Genomic DNA, 17,030 nt, shown 5'->3' on the forward strand with positions numbered 1-17,030 from the left:
TCTGAACCTTTTCTTTTTTAATTTTCAAAGTGATTGTGGGTCATTCTGTTTTTGTGGACAAAATAAACACAAGGAAACTTACCAAACAAAGTTATTAGAATCTCCTTCTTTCTGCATATTGTGTCATTAAACTTTCATATCAGATTTTTATTCAAAATTACAGCATACTGTACACCCATGGCCACAGCGGGAACACTCATACATAAAATATCCAGCAGATGGTGCTATTTTACCATAACAGGAAGAGTGCACCATGTTGGCCCAGCTGGCCCCGCCCATTCTGTGTGCTACAAATCCAATTTCTTCGCTCTTTTTTTTTTTTTTTTTTTAATAAACAATTACACATTGACCGTTATGACAGATGTTGGGAATGTTGACGGCTGTTCTTTGACAGAAACTGTTCGATATATATATTTTTTTATATGTTTTTTTTTTTCTTTTACGCGGGAGGTCAAAGGTTACTAACAAAATGGCTGAACACAGTGGGAGCGCCATCACAATGCTGTGAGCAGCCGGAGAGGGAGGATATATTGAATGTTTTGATGCACCACGACGACAATAATCATCTATGGAACTATATTCTTCTATATGAAACCGAGTGCCAGTCATAGCTGACTTGCATGTATGGATAACTTCACTGTGGTTGCGATACAAAACACTGTACAACAGTTCCGGGGGATACAAGCCGAAGACACGGCTCTCTCTTCACACAGTCCGGGCTGCTGCATTTGACTTCTGTGTCTGGTCATACTTTACACATTTAGTTTTTTTTTTTTGCGAGTGCTGCAGTACATTAGAGGCGTCTCTTTACTCATTTGCAGTCTCGTAATCCTGTTTTAGAGCGCTGAATTGTGAACTGATGCACAGTAGAGCAACTCGACTTTTAACAAGACCGTCAAAACATCACACCGTGTTAGCATGTTGAAAGTCAAGTAACTCCCAGCACCAAGCGAAGATGAACAGGAAGAAGGATAAAGGATTTGAGAGCCCGCGTCCCTTTAAATTATAAGTATTTTCGTTTACTTTTGTTTTAGATAGATGAATGGATTGGAAGTAAGTCTTATTGGATAGCACAGCATAGCATACAGTTGGTCTCATTTGCTGTAAGTGTACACTACAAATAGACAGATAGTTTTGAAGAAATCTCTGCTCATTGAATGAAGTCCCTACTATAGCTGTACATCACATATTGACATTATGCTTTTGTCAATGCTTTTACGACCCACCAGGCGGTGTGCATCAACAACATCAACTTCCAGAGGAAGTCTGTCATTGTAAGTACAATGCAGCAACTATAGTATTCAAACTCATTTGTTCAGTAATTACACACTAAGACAGTAGTGGAGATGAAAACTAACAAGTTACAGCCACTCCAGTCACTGTAGCTACTTGAGAACTTTTTAGGGACACTACATTTCTGAGTATTTTTAATAGTAACATTTATTTGTATTCACACAATGAGATATAGCATTTGCAGTGACAGTCATTAGTATAGTTGGTGGATGTGCTGTGATTGATAGCCTTGGCACCTTGCAGCACATCCTTCAAACTCAACTAAACTAGTCACTAAACTGCACTGCAAATTGGCAACACCTGGCTAGAAACACACAGAAGTATGATATAGTTTACATAAATGTCCACAGCACTCTTAATAACTACTTAATAAGTGTGCACTAATTTTGTAAGACATCTTACAACAGTCGTGTGAGATTAGTTTCACCTATTATTCTGACCATTCACTGACTCACTCCACTCTTATTCGCTCTGGGATTATTAGTTAGTTACTAAATAATAACTTTTTTCCTCACATTTTCAAATAATGCTTCTCATGATTCAGAATTTATATTTTTGCAGGATATTATGCAGGCGTATGTAGCAGACTTTATTCTGCCACCTACATACAGTATTCTCTCCAGCCTAATTTACATTAACAGGGATTTGGAAAGACTTCGGTACCATAAGAAAACCAGTGGCTTTGGATTTCTCTGGAATAATTTGGGGGCCAACATAACCCTTCATGTAACTCACTTTGGGGTCCTGATCCTGACATTAAAAACACTGCTGTAGCTGATTTCCAAATGATGACAATGGTTAAGTGTCCACTGACCTCTCTCTCTCTCTCTCTCTCTCTGTCTATCTCTCTCTCTCTCCCTCCCCTTTCCTCTCCTCTAGGGCTATGTCGAGCTCACCATTTTCCCCACAGTGGTCAACCTGAACAGGATCAAGCTCAATAGTAAACAGTGTCGCATCTACAGGGTCCGAGTCAATGAACTCGAGGCCCCCTTCAACTACAATGACCCCACGCTGGAGGTGTGCCACCATGAGTCCAAGCAGTGAGTAAATCAGTGCACCGTCATCTGTTTTCGGATGCAGAAAATTTGGTTTCAGTATTAGGCTGGAGATATGAAATCGCAGCTCATAATTTGTGCCATACACAACTGAAAATCATTCTGCAAACAGTGTGCTACTTTGTCTACTGATTAATAGTACTGACTTTCTTTGCGAATTTGCTGATTCAAAATTTTCATTTAAATTTCCGGAAAGCTTTGTGAATACATGTGACAGAATAGATACGTCAACACACAGTTGTCAAAAGATTTACTTGCGTTACATTTTTGGTGCGTAAACAAACAGTAAGTTACTGATATCTGCATAAAACGCTAGCATGGACTTTCCTTTTACCAGAGAAGCAATGTGAAATCATCTTTTTGAAGTTATTCTGATGATTGAATTTTTGATATGAGCTCAATGTCACTCCTCTGAACTTTTAAGTGTGTTAAATCAATGGGCCTCATTCACGAAACTTTTCTTAAATTGTTCTTACTTTTGTTCTTAAGAAACATGCCTACGCAAAACCAACGTGGGATTCGTGAAGCATGCGCAGAGTCTCGATTTTTGCGTATTCCAGGTGTATCTGATGATGAATGCCACTTGTTCCTTAATTGGATGCGCGTGCCTGTTGATGCTGTTTAGCATAGGTAGACGCCCTGGCAACTCCATCAAAGGTCTGCTGTCTGAAGGGTCGTGCGCAAATGGAAAGCATTACTGGAGTGGTGGAGAATGACAAACAGACCCAAGAAGAAAAATTCAAATTCTGAAATAGAAGTGTTGTTGTCGGGAGAGAGAGAAAAAAAATATATACTTTTTAAAAGTGTAAGTGATGGAGTGACAGCAACTGAGAAAAAAAAACATGGCAAGAAATTACTGATGCTGTCAATGCTGCAACATCAGAAACACACACCTTGATTTAAATGAAAAAGAAACGGTTTTACTTACAGTTAGAATCTAAAACGCTTAGGCCATAGTCTAATTCCAAATAGATGCAGTTTATTAGCTTCAGGCGGAGGGCAGGGCGCTGCCAAAATGTTTGGGGAAATAATATGGAGACTGTGCTGTCAGATGTCCAGTCATCAGCAGAGTTGGACACTGGTTTAATTCAAGCAGCATCTCCATCTGATGGTAAGCTCAGACTTTAGGCTTTATAATAATACTGTTGGTTTTGACTGTAGCTATTGACAAGCACATCCGAAGTCCTTCCAGCTCAGTATGCTGCGCTCGCTCTGTGGCGGAGCGAGTACACGTATGATAATTATATGATCGCTGCTGAGGGGTCTGAAGTTTTATCAGGTGTGGCTTTAGCAATGTGGTCAAGGCATAACCTCTATCACCTAGACAAACTAGTTAGTCTTGAGACTCAGGTTAATTTAACTTCCATTCAATCCTATATGCGCCGTACGTCTCCAGCAGCACCTGCTCAAGACGCACGACACCCTGTTGTTCAGTAGCACCAATGAGTCGTGGCTCCTCCTGGACAGGGGAAACCACATGTAGGAGGTTTAGGTTGGCGTCACAAATTAATTGAATGTTTATGGTGTGTTATTGTTTGCGATTTAAATAGGGAAATGCGTTTGGACACGGTGCTTTGATGTGCACAGTCTATTGCTCCTGTGGTAAGATAAGATAGAACTTTATTGATCAATAAATAATATAATACTATATGTATGATAATAATTCATCACTTTAATCACTCATGTTTGGGACTGCTTTAATAGATTTGCTTAAAGAATAAGGCATTCTAAGTAGAAACCACTTCATGCGTAATGCCCCCACGCATGTTTCTAAACACGTGTAGATTTTGATCGTACCAAAGAACAAATTCAGGTAAGAAAAAAAATGATGAATGCCGAAATGTTCGTGGAAACGTTCGTAAGTACACTTTAAGATCAAATCTGATCGTACGCACATTTCGTGAATGAGGCCCAGTGTGTTTGCAACTTAATGGAAGCAGTACAACTTCATAACATCTCTATTTGAACAGTAAAAATGAAACAAGTTTGGACAGCACCGCTGTTGGGTAGTTTTAGGGACACTTTTTGTCCGAACTTTTTCTCCAGTGCCTACACAGCAGCAATGAATGTGTGCTGTGAGCCCCCAACTTGTCCTGGTGCTCATACACTTTTTCTGTGTGTGTGCACGTGTGTGTGTATGTAGGAGGAACCTGAACTATTTCTCCAGTGCCTACACAGCAGCAGTGAGTGCTGTGGACCCTGATGCAGGACATGGGGAGCTGGTTATCAAAGTTCCCTCTGAACTCTGGAAACAAGGAGACGGTAAGAGGCACAGACAGAAAGGCATATGGACAGTTCTGTTCCATCATTCAGAGGATTCACTCTGTAAAAGTCATTTTGTCAAACAATAACTTACATCACCTTTACTGGTGATGTAAATGGTGGTAAAAAATGCCACCATTTGTTCAGATCCAATGCAGTCAATCATTTCATGAGAGTAAGTTTAACTTTTTTTCAAATGGACTTTGTCTTTTTGGAATGAAACGTTTAGTCATTCAGCCAAAGGAGGATTACACTTATCAATCAAATATTTCCTTAACTATGAATATGAAACAGATATTAGGGTTTTTGTGCATTTCCATTGGCCCAGGCTAAAGAAGGTGTACACTAAAGGCTTAAACATCCATAGACAATATGAGATCATGGTTCCAGTACTATCCCTGTATCTAACCCTAAGCCTAACCCTGTAAGATCATATACACTAACATCCCTGTGTTTTGTGTCTCCAGATTTGAAGGTGTTGAAGGTGTACATTGAGTTTTCCCTGGACCAGCCAAAGGGGGGTCTCCACTTCGTCGTTCCTGATGTGGAGGGCAGCATGGCAGAGAGAGGAGCTCATGTGTTTTCCTTCGGATACCAGAACTCCACCAGGTCTGGAAAAAATGAGTTTATGTTCATCCTGATTTAGTTAAGTCAAATAGAAACAAATTCTTATTAGCAGTTTGCTGGCCTGCCATTAAAGCTGCACTAGGCAAGATTTTTATGTAAAAATGCCCCTGTCTTACCAGCCTAAATCACAAAGAGGGGCTTCAATAGTGTGCAAAAGTGTCCCATTCCCCCTAACTGAGGCCCCCTAAATTCACCCTATTTGCCCAAATTAAATTCTGGGGTTAGGTATGGCTACTTCCCCGACCACAGGACTTGATGAAGCGAAACTTGAGAGCGAAATGCAGACTGTCTCCAAAACAGCACTGAGCAGCGCTCCGTCCAGAAAGAGCTGGACTGACCAATGTTAGATCTTTTGCCTGTCTCGTCCCTTTGGCATCCCACATAAAGCATCAAACATTGGTTGGATTGGTAAACATGAGCGTGCTGTGTGCAGTTTAGTGACGTCACGTTACATGTTTTCTGGGTATTGAAGTTTAAATTTTCACTTACCTCTCAATGCCTTTTTTGAGTCGCCAATGTGCAAAGTAGCTTTAATGCATTGTGGTAACGCACACATGATATCATTCTTCAGATTCCTCAGTGCTAATCCATACACTGTAATATAGGCCTGATATCCTTATAGGTTATCTAACCTTCCCTCCCTATATGCTCAAGACCAGATTTCTATGTCCTCTTACAGTATATCTTCCCCAAAGGTTCTTGTTCCCCATTGTGAACTTGTACTCGGGTCCAGGTGTATACCACTTAACATAACTGTATTCACTCCTATCTTCTCTGTAGATTCAAGTTCACCTGTGCGGACTTGGACTGACAGCTGGCTATATAGTGTACTATTAAAGCACAGGATAGCAGCACTCATTGCATTAATTTCTGTGCCTGTGCTCAAAGCTCACCAAATTGTCTCTTCTCCCAAGATTCTGGTTCCCCTGCGTTGACTCCTACTCGGAGCTGTGCACGTGGAAGCTGGAGTTCACAGTGGACGCTTCCATGGTGGCAGTGTCCTGTGGGGATCTGGTGGAGACCATCTACACCCATGACATGAGGAAGAAGACATTCCACTACGTCCTCCCCATCCCTACCGCTGCCCCCAACATCTCCCTGGCTGTGGGGCCCTTTGAAATCCTTGTAGACCCCTACATGCATGAGGTGGGTTTGCAGTGAGCAGTGGTGGGTTTAAATTGTGAGGTTGCTGTGTGCAGGTTGGGGCATTGAAAAACAGAACCTGTTTACTCTACCAATTTGTGGTGTCCATATTGATTTTTAAGATGCAGTGCTGTTTAGCAGTGCCGGATGTCGGTCTTTTCCACCAGCACATAGACACAGTATAATAGTTATGCCTAACAAACGTAAATCATATATTGGTGTAAATCCCAGCCCTGCATCACCACCAAAATCTAATCAACTAATCTTTGGACCAACAGCTATCTGTCCACCAAATTATAGCCAAATCCATTCATAACTTTTAGAGATATCTTGCTAAAAAACAAATAGACAGGGGTGAAAACATAGCCACCTTCCAGCTTCGTGGGCGGAGGGAACTACTGACCGCTACGTCCATCTTTTTTTACAGTCTATGCTACTGACATAGAGATGTAATACAGTTAGTCAGAGTAGGGTTGGAATACTTGCAGTTTTATGCGCGTCCCTGAAGTTTGACAAGTCGTTTGTGGGTGATGTATTTTCTACTAATGACCACTAGGTGTCCCTAACCACCAAGTGTCAATGTTCAAGTTCAGGGTTCCTTTACTGCCATTGTCTTTTTGAAAGGATACAAATGGCGAAAAGAACTGTAAAGGCATCATAGTGAATATGTTTGATTACTTCATTAAGCCACTTCACCCAAACTATCTGGATTTTACTGCCTGCCCACACCAGGTATTCATTATATTCCCACTGCAGCTTTCATGAAAAAGTATTTATTTTTATGAAAGATAAAAGCAAAAACTTTTTTCCAACGATATAACTAATAATTGAGCAGCTGATACACTGTGACTAGGAGGTGGTATATTGTAACGCCATCCTCCACTTTAAGTTGACAGCGAAAGTAAAAGTCATTTTAGAGCCACCTGTTATCGCGGGAGCCTTTCATGATATTCTGTTATGGTAACTGTCATTACATTTTTATTTTCTGTGTTTCCCAGTTTGTAAGACAGAGGTAACAGACAACATCATTTCTGTTGTGGTCTCAGTGGCGAGCAAACTAACACATTTTTTGAACAAGTGACAGTTACACAGTTGCTAAGATGAAAGTTGAAAAAATGGAAACAGAAGTGTTTCCATTGTTTTTACTTGACAAAGTGAGTCACACACCTTCGTTGCCTATTACATTGAAAGGTTTGACTGTTATTCCCAGTGACAAAGGTACATCTGCATATAAATAACTACAGCGGCGGTCTTGTTCTCTCCCAGGTCACCCATTTCTGCCTGCCGCAGCTGCTGCCGCTGCTCAAACACTCCATGTCCTTCCTGCATGAGATTTTTGAGTTCTATGAGGAGATCCTGACGTGCCGCTACCCTTATTCCTGCTTCAAGACTGTATTTGTGGACGAGGCCTACGTACAGGTGTCCTCCTATGCTTCCATGAGCATCTTCAGGTAGGCACAAGGTTGTGTTTGTTTCTGTCTGTCTCCGTCTGCCAATCAGGTAAGAGGGATGGGTAGTTTGTGTGTGCGTGCACGTGTATGTGCAATCTTGTTTTTGTGCACGCACTCTGTTTTCCCTGTCCAAGGAATAACCAACTTTACAGAACTTAAATTCACATGAGGTTAATTTGTCCCAATACTTGGAACATTAAGTAATTGTTGTCCTCTATCAGTTACTGAGGAATTGAAACATTGACAGGTCTCTGGCACAGCTTACAGTGGCCTGTTATTGACACATAACACGGTCACAAGTAAGCTAGTTAATCAGAGCAGAGATCCAGCTGACACATCTAGTGAGGAAAAATACTATAATAATAATACTGCTTTTTTTGGCTTGAGAAGAAAATGTCCTGCAATGCCAGTCGCTCACTCGTATCACTGTCCTCAATCTTTCAACAGTTTAAAATGCAAGTAGTTGAAAATGCATTCACATGCAATCAGATATATAAAAACATGAATTTCCTACTTACATTGGTCAGCTTCACTGACAAAACAGCTAGTAAGCACACTAAGCTAGTTTTCACTTGTTTCCACTCTATTCTCTATCTCCATACTCCTCTCTATCCACTTCCCTCTCTGTTTTCAGCACCAACCTGCTCCACAGTGCCATGATCATTGACCAGACTCCACTGACACGGCGCTGTCTCGCCCAGGCCCTGGCACAGCAGTTCTTTGGCTGTTTCATCTCCAGAATGTCTTGGTGAGGGTCAACACACACACAAACACACAAACAAACAATTCAGTGCCCAGCCTGCACAGAGAGCAGGGCACTTTGTAGCCCTGATTGAACTGTGTAAGCTAACAATTACTATTATATTGGAAGAGTTGTTGTCCATATTTTATGTGGTAACATTTAGTCCTGAGAGATTGAATGCAGAACTAACCTATTTCATCATCGCTAACCCAAACACTGCTGTTGGAGGAAATAATAATGAATCATCTTTAGGAATTTAGACAAAAGGCTTCTTTTCAAATTGGTGCCCATGCATTTCTGAAACTAGCCCTGGGCTAAGTATCATGTGAAAAGGTGTTATGAGTGCAACAAAGTGTTAACAATGCAGAGATCACACTGTGTATCAGTGGCCAGATTTTTATATAATGGAAAAGTGCTGTCATTATTGTTTGGAAGTGTGCACGTACTTACCAGCCACGTTCGATGGAGCCCAGGCTGTCAGCAATTCCTTTCCAATGCATTCTGGTCTCTATGAGAAGTGTGGTAACATTTAACCCTCAGATCTGCACATATATGGCTGGTGATGAGAGATTTACAACAGAACTAGCCTATTTCGTCAGTGCTAGGAGTCAGAAGTTGGGCCAACACTGGCCTGACTGACTGTATGTGCCAACATGATGGATCGCTGTGTTACTGCCTGGCAGCTTGGTCAATGCGGTGTGCGAGCGTGAGTGAGTGAGTGATACATGAGCCTGTGCTTGCTTGTGCTAGGAGGCCCCTCAGTAGGACTTTAACACTCTCCAGTGCTGCTCACACTGTAGAGAGAAATGCTTGGATTTTACCAAAGGTGTCCAAGCCTTTGATTCTCCACAAACAATGAACCTCCTGTCTCCCTTCTCCTTCCCTTCTGTCTCCTCCCCTCCTCCACTCTCCTCCTGTCCCTCTCCCACCTCCTTTCTCCTCTCCTCCCCTCTCTTTCTGTCCCCTTCTCCTCTCCTCTTCCCTCCAGTGACCTCTAAACACACATCAGATGTGGGGCCTTGGGCTTTCAGTACCATTTGTTTGGCTTGCTTATGTTGTTGAGCTGGTGTTGTGTAAGAAAAGACCCCAGGAAAGTCAGATCTCTCTTTGATTTTAGCAAAGCATGGCGTTGCCTGCTAACAATTAATCAGAGTGGGGTTTAATTCTAACTGAGGCCTGTAATTGAAGACAGGCTGGACTCAGCAGCTTGTCAGACATCTAAAAGGGAAACTTTATGAAACCATGAAGCCATGTTCTGCTTGGTAAAGGTAGGGTCAATGATGAGCTCAAGAAAAACAAGATTTTGGATCGCCGATTTGTCTCTCCCACATATGCCTGTCAAATAGAGGATGAATCAGGTTTTCTTTATGAGGATGTAGGTTGATATGAAAATATGATTCACCAATGATTTCTGAAGGTTTTGTTCTCTGTCATGCCGTAAATGTGTTACAGACACAGTTTTAAAAATGTTGAGGGTCACAGCAATTTTCCAAGCCTGAATATGGGGTCACTTTTCAAAAACGGTTGGTAACCTCTGGGAAAGTCAAAGAGTTGTTGCTAGAGATTAAGAAATTAAGGAAATCTTGAACTTGTGAGAGAACTCCAGTGCCCAACATCATCCATAACACAGTCCATAGACGAAGCCAGTAGTAAGGCAAAGAGTGGTCCAACTGTGGATAGAGTGCTTACTTCATTTCATAATCACTTCATGTCCATTACAACAGATGCAGAGATGAAATCATCTTTACAACTTTGGCCAGGCTGGATTCAATTCAGCTTGAAGCGGTGAAACCACCAAGGTTGAATGAAGTATATTGTTTCTTGTTTTTACAAGCTAATAAATCCAGGCTGATAAAGTTGTGAGTGTTGCATTTGCCATGCCACGTTCCTACCAAGAAATCCCCTCGGGTAAAACTCACTTTTACACAATGATGAGGCAACAGAAACTCAGCCTTGAATGCTTTGAAAAAGTCGCCCACAACGAAGGAGCTGTAAGATACTAGTGGGAAGAAATGGGGTAGGAACGTCAAATCAAATTAAAAGCAATGTAATCACATTTGATTACAGGATAAAAAAGCATGGCTAGATCTTAACCCAATCTGTCTCTTGTAGAACTGAGTGCCAAGCAGAGAGGCATGTAGTCTCATTTTTTAAGTCTTCAGTATGACTCAACTGGGAATCTTGTCCCAGACCTCCCAGTATCAAGGCGGGTACTCTCACAATTAGGCCAGTGACTTGATACTATACACTCACCGGCCACTTCATTAGGTACACCTTACTAATACTGGGTAGGTATCAGCTTTCAGCTCAGTGTCAACCGGCTACCAAAGTGACGTCCGCCTCAAGGTTTGACGTGTTGCATTCTGAGATGCTTTTCTGCTCACCACAGTTGTAAAGAGGTTATCTGAGTTACTGTTGCCTTTGTATTAGCTCGAACCAGTCTGGCCATTCTCCTCTGACCTCTGCCATCAACAAGGCATTTTCGCCCAGAGAACTGCCGCTCACTGGATATTTTCTCTTTTTTGGACCATTCTCTGTAAACCCTAGAGATGGTTGTGCATGAAAATCCCAGTAGATCAGCAGTTTCTGAATTACTCAAACCAGCCCGTCTGCCACCAACAACCATGCCATGTTCAAAGTCACTTAAATCACCTTTCTTCCCCATTCTGATGCTTGGTTTGAACTTCAGCAGATCGTCTTGACCATGTCTACATGCCTAAATGCATTGAGTTGCTGCCACGTGATTGGCTGCTTAGATATTTGTGTTAACAAGCAGTTGAACAGACGTACCTAATGAAGTGGCCGGTGACTGTATATGCCAATTGCCCAAGAGACAGAGGTGACTATACTCCATACACCTGCACATACTCTACGTCACACTACTGGAGACAGTGGAGGAGTAGTGAGCGGCACTAGTCATTCTAGCCAAATTGTTAAGTGGTTTCACACGCCCTGTTTGCCATAAATCACATGGTGGAGAGGCTCTGGGGAATCTGGATGATTGCAGGGCTGGAGTTAATTCACTTTGAGCTCAGTCAGTTCAAAATGTAAATGTAAACTGCAATTCATTTGCTGATGTTAGAACATTCATTCTCAATTATTCCTTAATAGGTTGGATATGCCAAACTTCTCATGCCAAAAGTTCTTGATTATTTGATTTTTTTTAGGAAAATGTACTTGTTGAATTGATCAAATTGGATGGGAATTGACCTCATCCCTGATTGATTGATATATATGTTCGCTTGTAAGCTTAGGCTACAGTGCCATCATATGTTAATGTCCCCATGTCTTCTGAAGGGCTGATGAGTGGGTGCTGAAGGGAATCTCAGGCTACATCTACGGCCTCTACCTGAAGAAGACCTTTGGAGTCAACGAGTACCGACACTGGATCAAAGAGGTAGAAATTTCACTTTCAGCTTTTTGCATTGTTTTGTGAAGTTTGATAGCAAAAGACTGACTGCATGATAGGGGAGAATTCCTGGCAGAATTTAGAGTATGGTAGAGTCAAGATGGCACCAGATCAGGCAAACTAGTTCAGTCTGTATAGAACAGTTTCAAGTTTGGAGGTGTTAAGCTTTTCTTGCAAATGATATCACCACTTTTGAAACTGTTCAGGTGTTTGGCAAGTAAATCAAAAGCACCTCAAGTAGGTTAAATATATGAAACTGAATTAAAATGATTTAAATTGTATTTTTGTGAGTTTCCTGTTTGCTGTTGTCCCGCAGGAGCTGGACAAGATTGTGGATTATGAACTGAAGATGGGAGGAGTTCTGTTGCACCCAACCTTCAGCGGGGGCAAAGAGAAGGACAAGTAAGAAAACTAATTCATCTGAGTTTAGAGAAAGAGAGAGAGGCAAAGAGAAAGAACCGGTGACAGTAATGTGACATTGACATTTAACAAATAAGACGGTACATACTGACACACAAAATAGAGACAACATGACTCACATAAAGTGCAAGGAGAGAGTGCAAGACAGGAGAGACGGATTATACATATCAGTCTACAAATATAGATACAGCATTTGATCACTATAGCTTTCAAGGAGTTGACTAGGTTGACAGTACTTGGAAGAAGCTTGTTGAGATGCCAGGTCATCGTGGCTCTGAAGGACTGGTACTGTCTCCCAGTGAAAGATAGTGGCCTGGGTGGACAGGGGTGACAGTCCCTCCTGCCCCTTTCTTTCTGCCCTGTGGCATCATACAGCTCCTTTGGAACTTCCCATCACCCGCTCAGCGGTGTACACAACATTTTAGAGCTTGTCCTTGGAATAAAAGTACGTAGAGGAGAACCATTTGAGGGTGTTAGTGATGGCGAACCACAGAAACCTGAATGACTCAGTATGACTTCATATTTGAGCCGTTGGTCTTCATGGGAAGTAAATTCTCATCCCCACAGGTTTAAGTGTGTGAGGATTTTGGCGGCACACCATGAGGCAGTCAGTGGCAGTCATCGGCCAATGGAGAAATCATTGTAATTAGGCTGTTAGGTAAATATGGTCGACCTGAAGAAGGTAGTGTAAGTAAGCCTTGTTTTAGATGAGGTAATTCATAGGCCAGGAGCTCATCTCTGTCCAAGGGTTCACCCTATTCCATCTCTTGTATTCCTAAGTGCCAAGTAGAGGCGCATGGCTCTTTGGTAATTGTATCCCAAAGCTCCCAGTATCAGGGCAGATACACACACACAACTTAGGCCACAGACTTTGTACTATATACACCATTTGCCCCAGAAAACGAGTTGGATATAGTCCATATACCTCTGTATACCCTAGATTGCTGGAAAGAGGGGAGTAACAGTGAGCAGTATTATTCATTCTAGCCAAATAAACTGACTCCACACCCCCTGTTTGCCATAAATCACATCCTGGCAAGGGTATGGGGGATTTTAAACTAATCACACCAATACGTAGTCAGAGGCTGGGTGCTGCTTGGCTAAAAACTTTGAACCTATGGTGAGAGCAGGCTGGCTTACGAGATTATAGTTGTAGTTATTTTGGAGAGTGGCTGGTGTTTGCATGTGTTTATTGGAGAGAGTTAGTGAGAGAGAGGCATGCCCACACACAGAGAAAGTTTCCCCTGATTATACCGGCACTCCGCTCTGTGTGCTGCCTGTCCACGGCTGAACTACATCCATGGGCATATATGTCTATGCTGTCAACAGTTTGGCTCATAACTATTTAATCTGGAGTGGTGATGAGGTCAGCATGCTAGTTGTGGGAAAGGAGGAAGAGAGAGATGAATGATCAAGACAAATCTTTTTTCTTACTTTTTTTTTTTTTTTTTTTTACCTTTTTTGTTTTTAATTGTACCTATGATTGAAATGTAAATTTCTAAAGATGAGGAAAATGCAGATTTCTCCAAATGACAGTTGAATAATAATTAGCATTTTTGTATTAATATGGGGTTAGTTTACTCTCAGTTCCTGTCAAGATAACAGTGGAGAGATGTCAGAATAGAAGCTGGCACTAGACTTCAAAGGATGCCTTGAATATTTAACATTTTATCCGTTTTTTTTCCCTTACCAAGCACTACCAAGCGCTTGCAATATTCTGGGGGGGGAAGTACATTTGTCCTTTATCTAGTCTGCCCTAGTTCTACAGTGTCCACTACAGCTTATTCTTATGACAGCTGAGAAGAGAACAGTGTTTGAAGTTATAAACAATTCCTCTCTGCGGTGGAGCTGCAAAGTAGCTGTAGTGCAGCAAGAATGTTTATTTTTCTTTATTCTATTTAACCTTTAAAAAAAGGTTGTCAAACATCTCTTTGACAAGTTAAACCTGGCCATGACAGTGGCATCAGATTTAGTTACAAATTTAAGAAAATAAAATCATATCATAAAACATGAATAATCTCAAGAAAAGAGAGGGAGAGTGTGTTACGGACCTGAAGAAATCAGATTAAAGCATTTACCACTTCCAATAGATCCATCCTAGTCTGTTCTAACACTTTCTTTCATCTCACCAAGACGGCACAGGTTCTTTGAATTTCATATCTTTTGCTGACTATTCCATGCAGAAGGGTCAGATCATTACGGCCTTTGACCCATTCCTGTCTGAGCTTTAGGGAAGTTCAGACTATGTTGTACTCCACATCTCAGCATAATATAAATGTATTAATACATATGTAGCAAAAAGCCTGACTTGATGTGATGAATACCACCAGATCAGTAACATTCCTCACTGTCTTCTCAGTCCAACGCCCCACCTCCACTTCTCCATCAAACACCCCCACACGCTGTCATGGGAGTACTACAAGATGTTCCAGTGTAAGGCCCACCTGGTGATGAGACTGATAGAAAACCGGATCAGCATGGAGTTCATGTTGCAGGTAAGATACAACCAGGAGTCTCTTGTCTTCTCCGTCTCTCTTTTCTAACCATTTAGAATTGGTTTTAGTTACCACATACCAATATTGGGTGTGGTTCAATGTAAGAAACTCTGAAAAATGGTTCAGTCTTGTTATTTTCAGTTGTGTCTTCTGCACACCCCTCCTTTAGGTTTTCAACAAGCTCCTCAGCCTGGCCAGCACAGCCTCCTCCCAGAAGTACCAGAGTCACATGTGGAGCCAGATGCTGGTCTCTACTCACGGCTTCCTCAAATCCATCTCCAACGTCTCCGGCAAAGACATAGGACCCCTCATCAAGCAATGGGTGTATCCTTTCATCTGTTTTGTTATTGTATAACACATATTCCTCATAGACATAGAACCCCTTGTGAAATGGCAGGTGTTAAATAGTGATAAAACATTAAACCAATCACAACAAATCAATACAAAGGAATTTGTTAGAAGTCCAAACAGGAATGTCATAGAGTTCATTAAAACAATTAACTTGTCCTTTGGTCTTGGTATAAATGCAATGAGACTTTGGTAATTCAGACATCACATTTATAGTAGTGATGTAATGGTGCACCAAATTAACAGAATGGCATCTCAGGTTTGAATATCATTTGGAATAGCAAAAATGAAGCTTTAAAAACAAGTACTTGTCACATTGTGGGGAATAAAATTCTGTATTTGCACTTCAGTTTCCATAAAATGGCTTGTTGGCATTGTTAGGATTCCTTATTGAAATCAAGGGTTTCAATAAAGAACGCTAACAAAAAGGAGATACCTTTACAAGGATGTGGCTAGCTGTCCCATTGGAACATTGGAATTAACAACATTAGAATTACTCCACTAAGACCATTACACAAACAGAGAGACACAGGATCCTTTGTAAAACAATGTTTCCTTTGCTTTGATTGTAACCACAGTGCTCTTGCCAACATAGGCAGATGTTTTTAGCCTTAACCTCTGCTGTACCCAGAGACCAGAGTGCTGTGGTGAAGTTCTTTGGCAGTTTTGCCTTCAACAGGAAGAGGAACGTTCTGGAACTGGAGATCCGTCAGGACTACACATCATCAGGAACTCAGAAATATGTGGTGAGCATTTAGATACAATAAAAAAGTATGTCGCAAGAGTCTGTTGTCGGGACGCCCGGTGGCTCAACCGGTAGAGCGTGTACCATTAAGCCCAATTCCAACATTTCAAGATTTGGTTCCGGCTATCTAAAAATACAACTATTACACATATAACAATTATATTCATAACTGTATGTTTTTCCCTGTAGGGTCCCATCAAGGTGACGGTGCAGGAGCTGGATGGCTCCTTCAACCATACTCTACAGATAGAGGAGAACAGCCTCAAACACGATATCCCCTGCCACTCCAAGAGCAGACGGTAAGGACTACAGTAAAATGTGTTGTGTATGCCTCAGTTACTGATGATGGAAAAATTGTAAAGTTGGACGTCCTCGTGGCTCAGGGTCTGGGATTTATTTGTTTGCGTTTGACTAAGTGCCTCCCAACATGTTAAATGCTGTCCGCATTCTTTTTTCCATTCTTTGCTGTCACTCTCATCACTCTCACGTCTAGTGAGGCAGAAGTAGCAAAAATCTTTAAAATACATTTTTAAAAGTGAAGGTAGTCCACGGTAATCTGTTGTAGGTTTTGGGTTGGCTAATCACTGACTAGATTCACATGCTCTCTTGGTTTCTTTTCCCAGTAACAAGAAAAAGAAGATTCCTCTGATGAATGGAGAGGAAGTTGACATGGACTTGTCAGCCATGGAGTAAGACATTACACTTTCTCTCTTACTTCTGTCCTTTCTCTTTGTGGATTTTTTTAGTTTAGGTTTTTATTCTTATAGGCAGGCCAGTTAAGAACACATTTTGATCTATAATGATGGCCTGGCAGGCTCTTTCCAATCTCTTTTTCAGCCATACACACCCATGCTGCTTCTCTCCAACTCAGCTGCTTAGATCACAGAGTGAGACCTGCTGGCTGACTATACTAATCATATCCTCAAAGACCAGGATGGGTCCCCAAGTTATTGTTGGGAACATGGTGGCTCCAATAGCTGGGCTAGACTGCCATCATGTTTGCCATGTCAACTTTAACTGTATCTCTCGAAGGTGTCAAC

The 17,030-nt window shown here is 41.6% G+C and overlaps 1 protein-coding gene across 1 annotated transcript in view; it reads left to right on the forward strand.

Annotated features, from left to right (window-relative positions):
• The first annotated feature begins 525 nt into the window (after nucleotides 1-525).
• taf2 (TAF2 RNA polymerase II, TATA box binding protein (TBP)-associated factor) overlaps nucleotides 526-17,030 on the forward strand; it is a 33,978-nt gene continuing 17,473 nt past the window's right edge. The window contains exons 1-15 of the mRNA XM_078287140.1: nucleotides 526-1,005; nucleotides 1,220-1,274; nucleotides 2,173-2,333; nucleotides 4,492-4,610; nucleotides 5,078-5,219; nucleotides 6,152-6,383; nucleotides 7,647-7,831; nucleotides 8,466-8,579; nucleotides 11,871-11,970; nucleotides 12,299-12,384; nucleotides 14,762-14,897; nucleotides 15,067-15,221; nucleotides 15,877-15,991; nucleotides 16,180-16,289; nucleotides 16,614-16,679. Of these exons, the coding sequence (XP_078143266.1) occupies nucleotides 956-1,005; nucleotides 1,220-1,274; nucleotides 2,173-2,333; nucleotides 4,492-4,610; nucleotides 5,078-5,219; nucleotides 6,152-6,383; nucleotides 7,647-7,831; nucleotides 8,466-8,579; nucleotides 11,871-11,970; nucleotides 12,299-12,384; nucleotides 14,762-14,897; nucleotides 15,067-15,221; nucleotides 15,877-15,991; nucleotides 16,180-16,289; nucleotides 16,614-16,679 (1,826 nt within the window). The 5' untranslated portion in view covers nucleotides 526-955. The remainder of the gene's footprint in view (nucleotides 1,006-1,219; nucleotides 1,275-2,172; nucleotides 2,334-4,491; nucleotides 4,611-5,077; nucleotides 5,220-6,151; nucleotides 6,384-7,646; nucleotides 7,832-8,465; nucleotides 8,580-11,870; nucleotides 11,971-12,298; nucleotides 12,385-14,761; nucleotides 14,898-15,066; nucleotides 15,222-15,876; nucleotides 15,992-16,179; nucleotides 16,290-16,613; nucleotides 16,680-17,030) is intronic.

The sequence above is a fragment of the Centroberyx gerrardi genome, chromosome 12 (assembly GCF_048128805.1).
Source record: "Centroberyx gerrardi isolate f3 chromosome 12, fCenGer3.hap1.cur.20231027, whole genome shotgun sequence".
NCBI lineage: Eukaryota > Metazoa > Chordata > Actinopteri > Beryciformes > Berycidae > Centroberyx > Centroberyx gerrardi.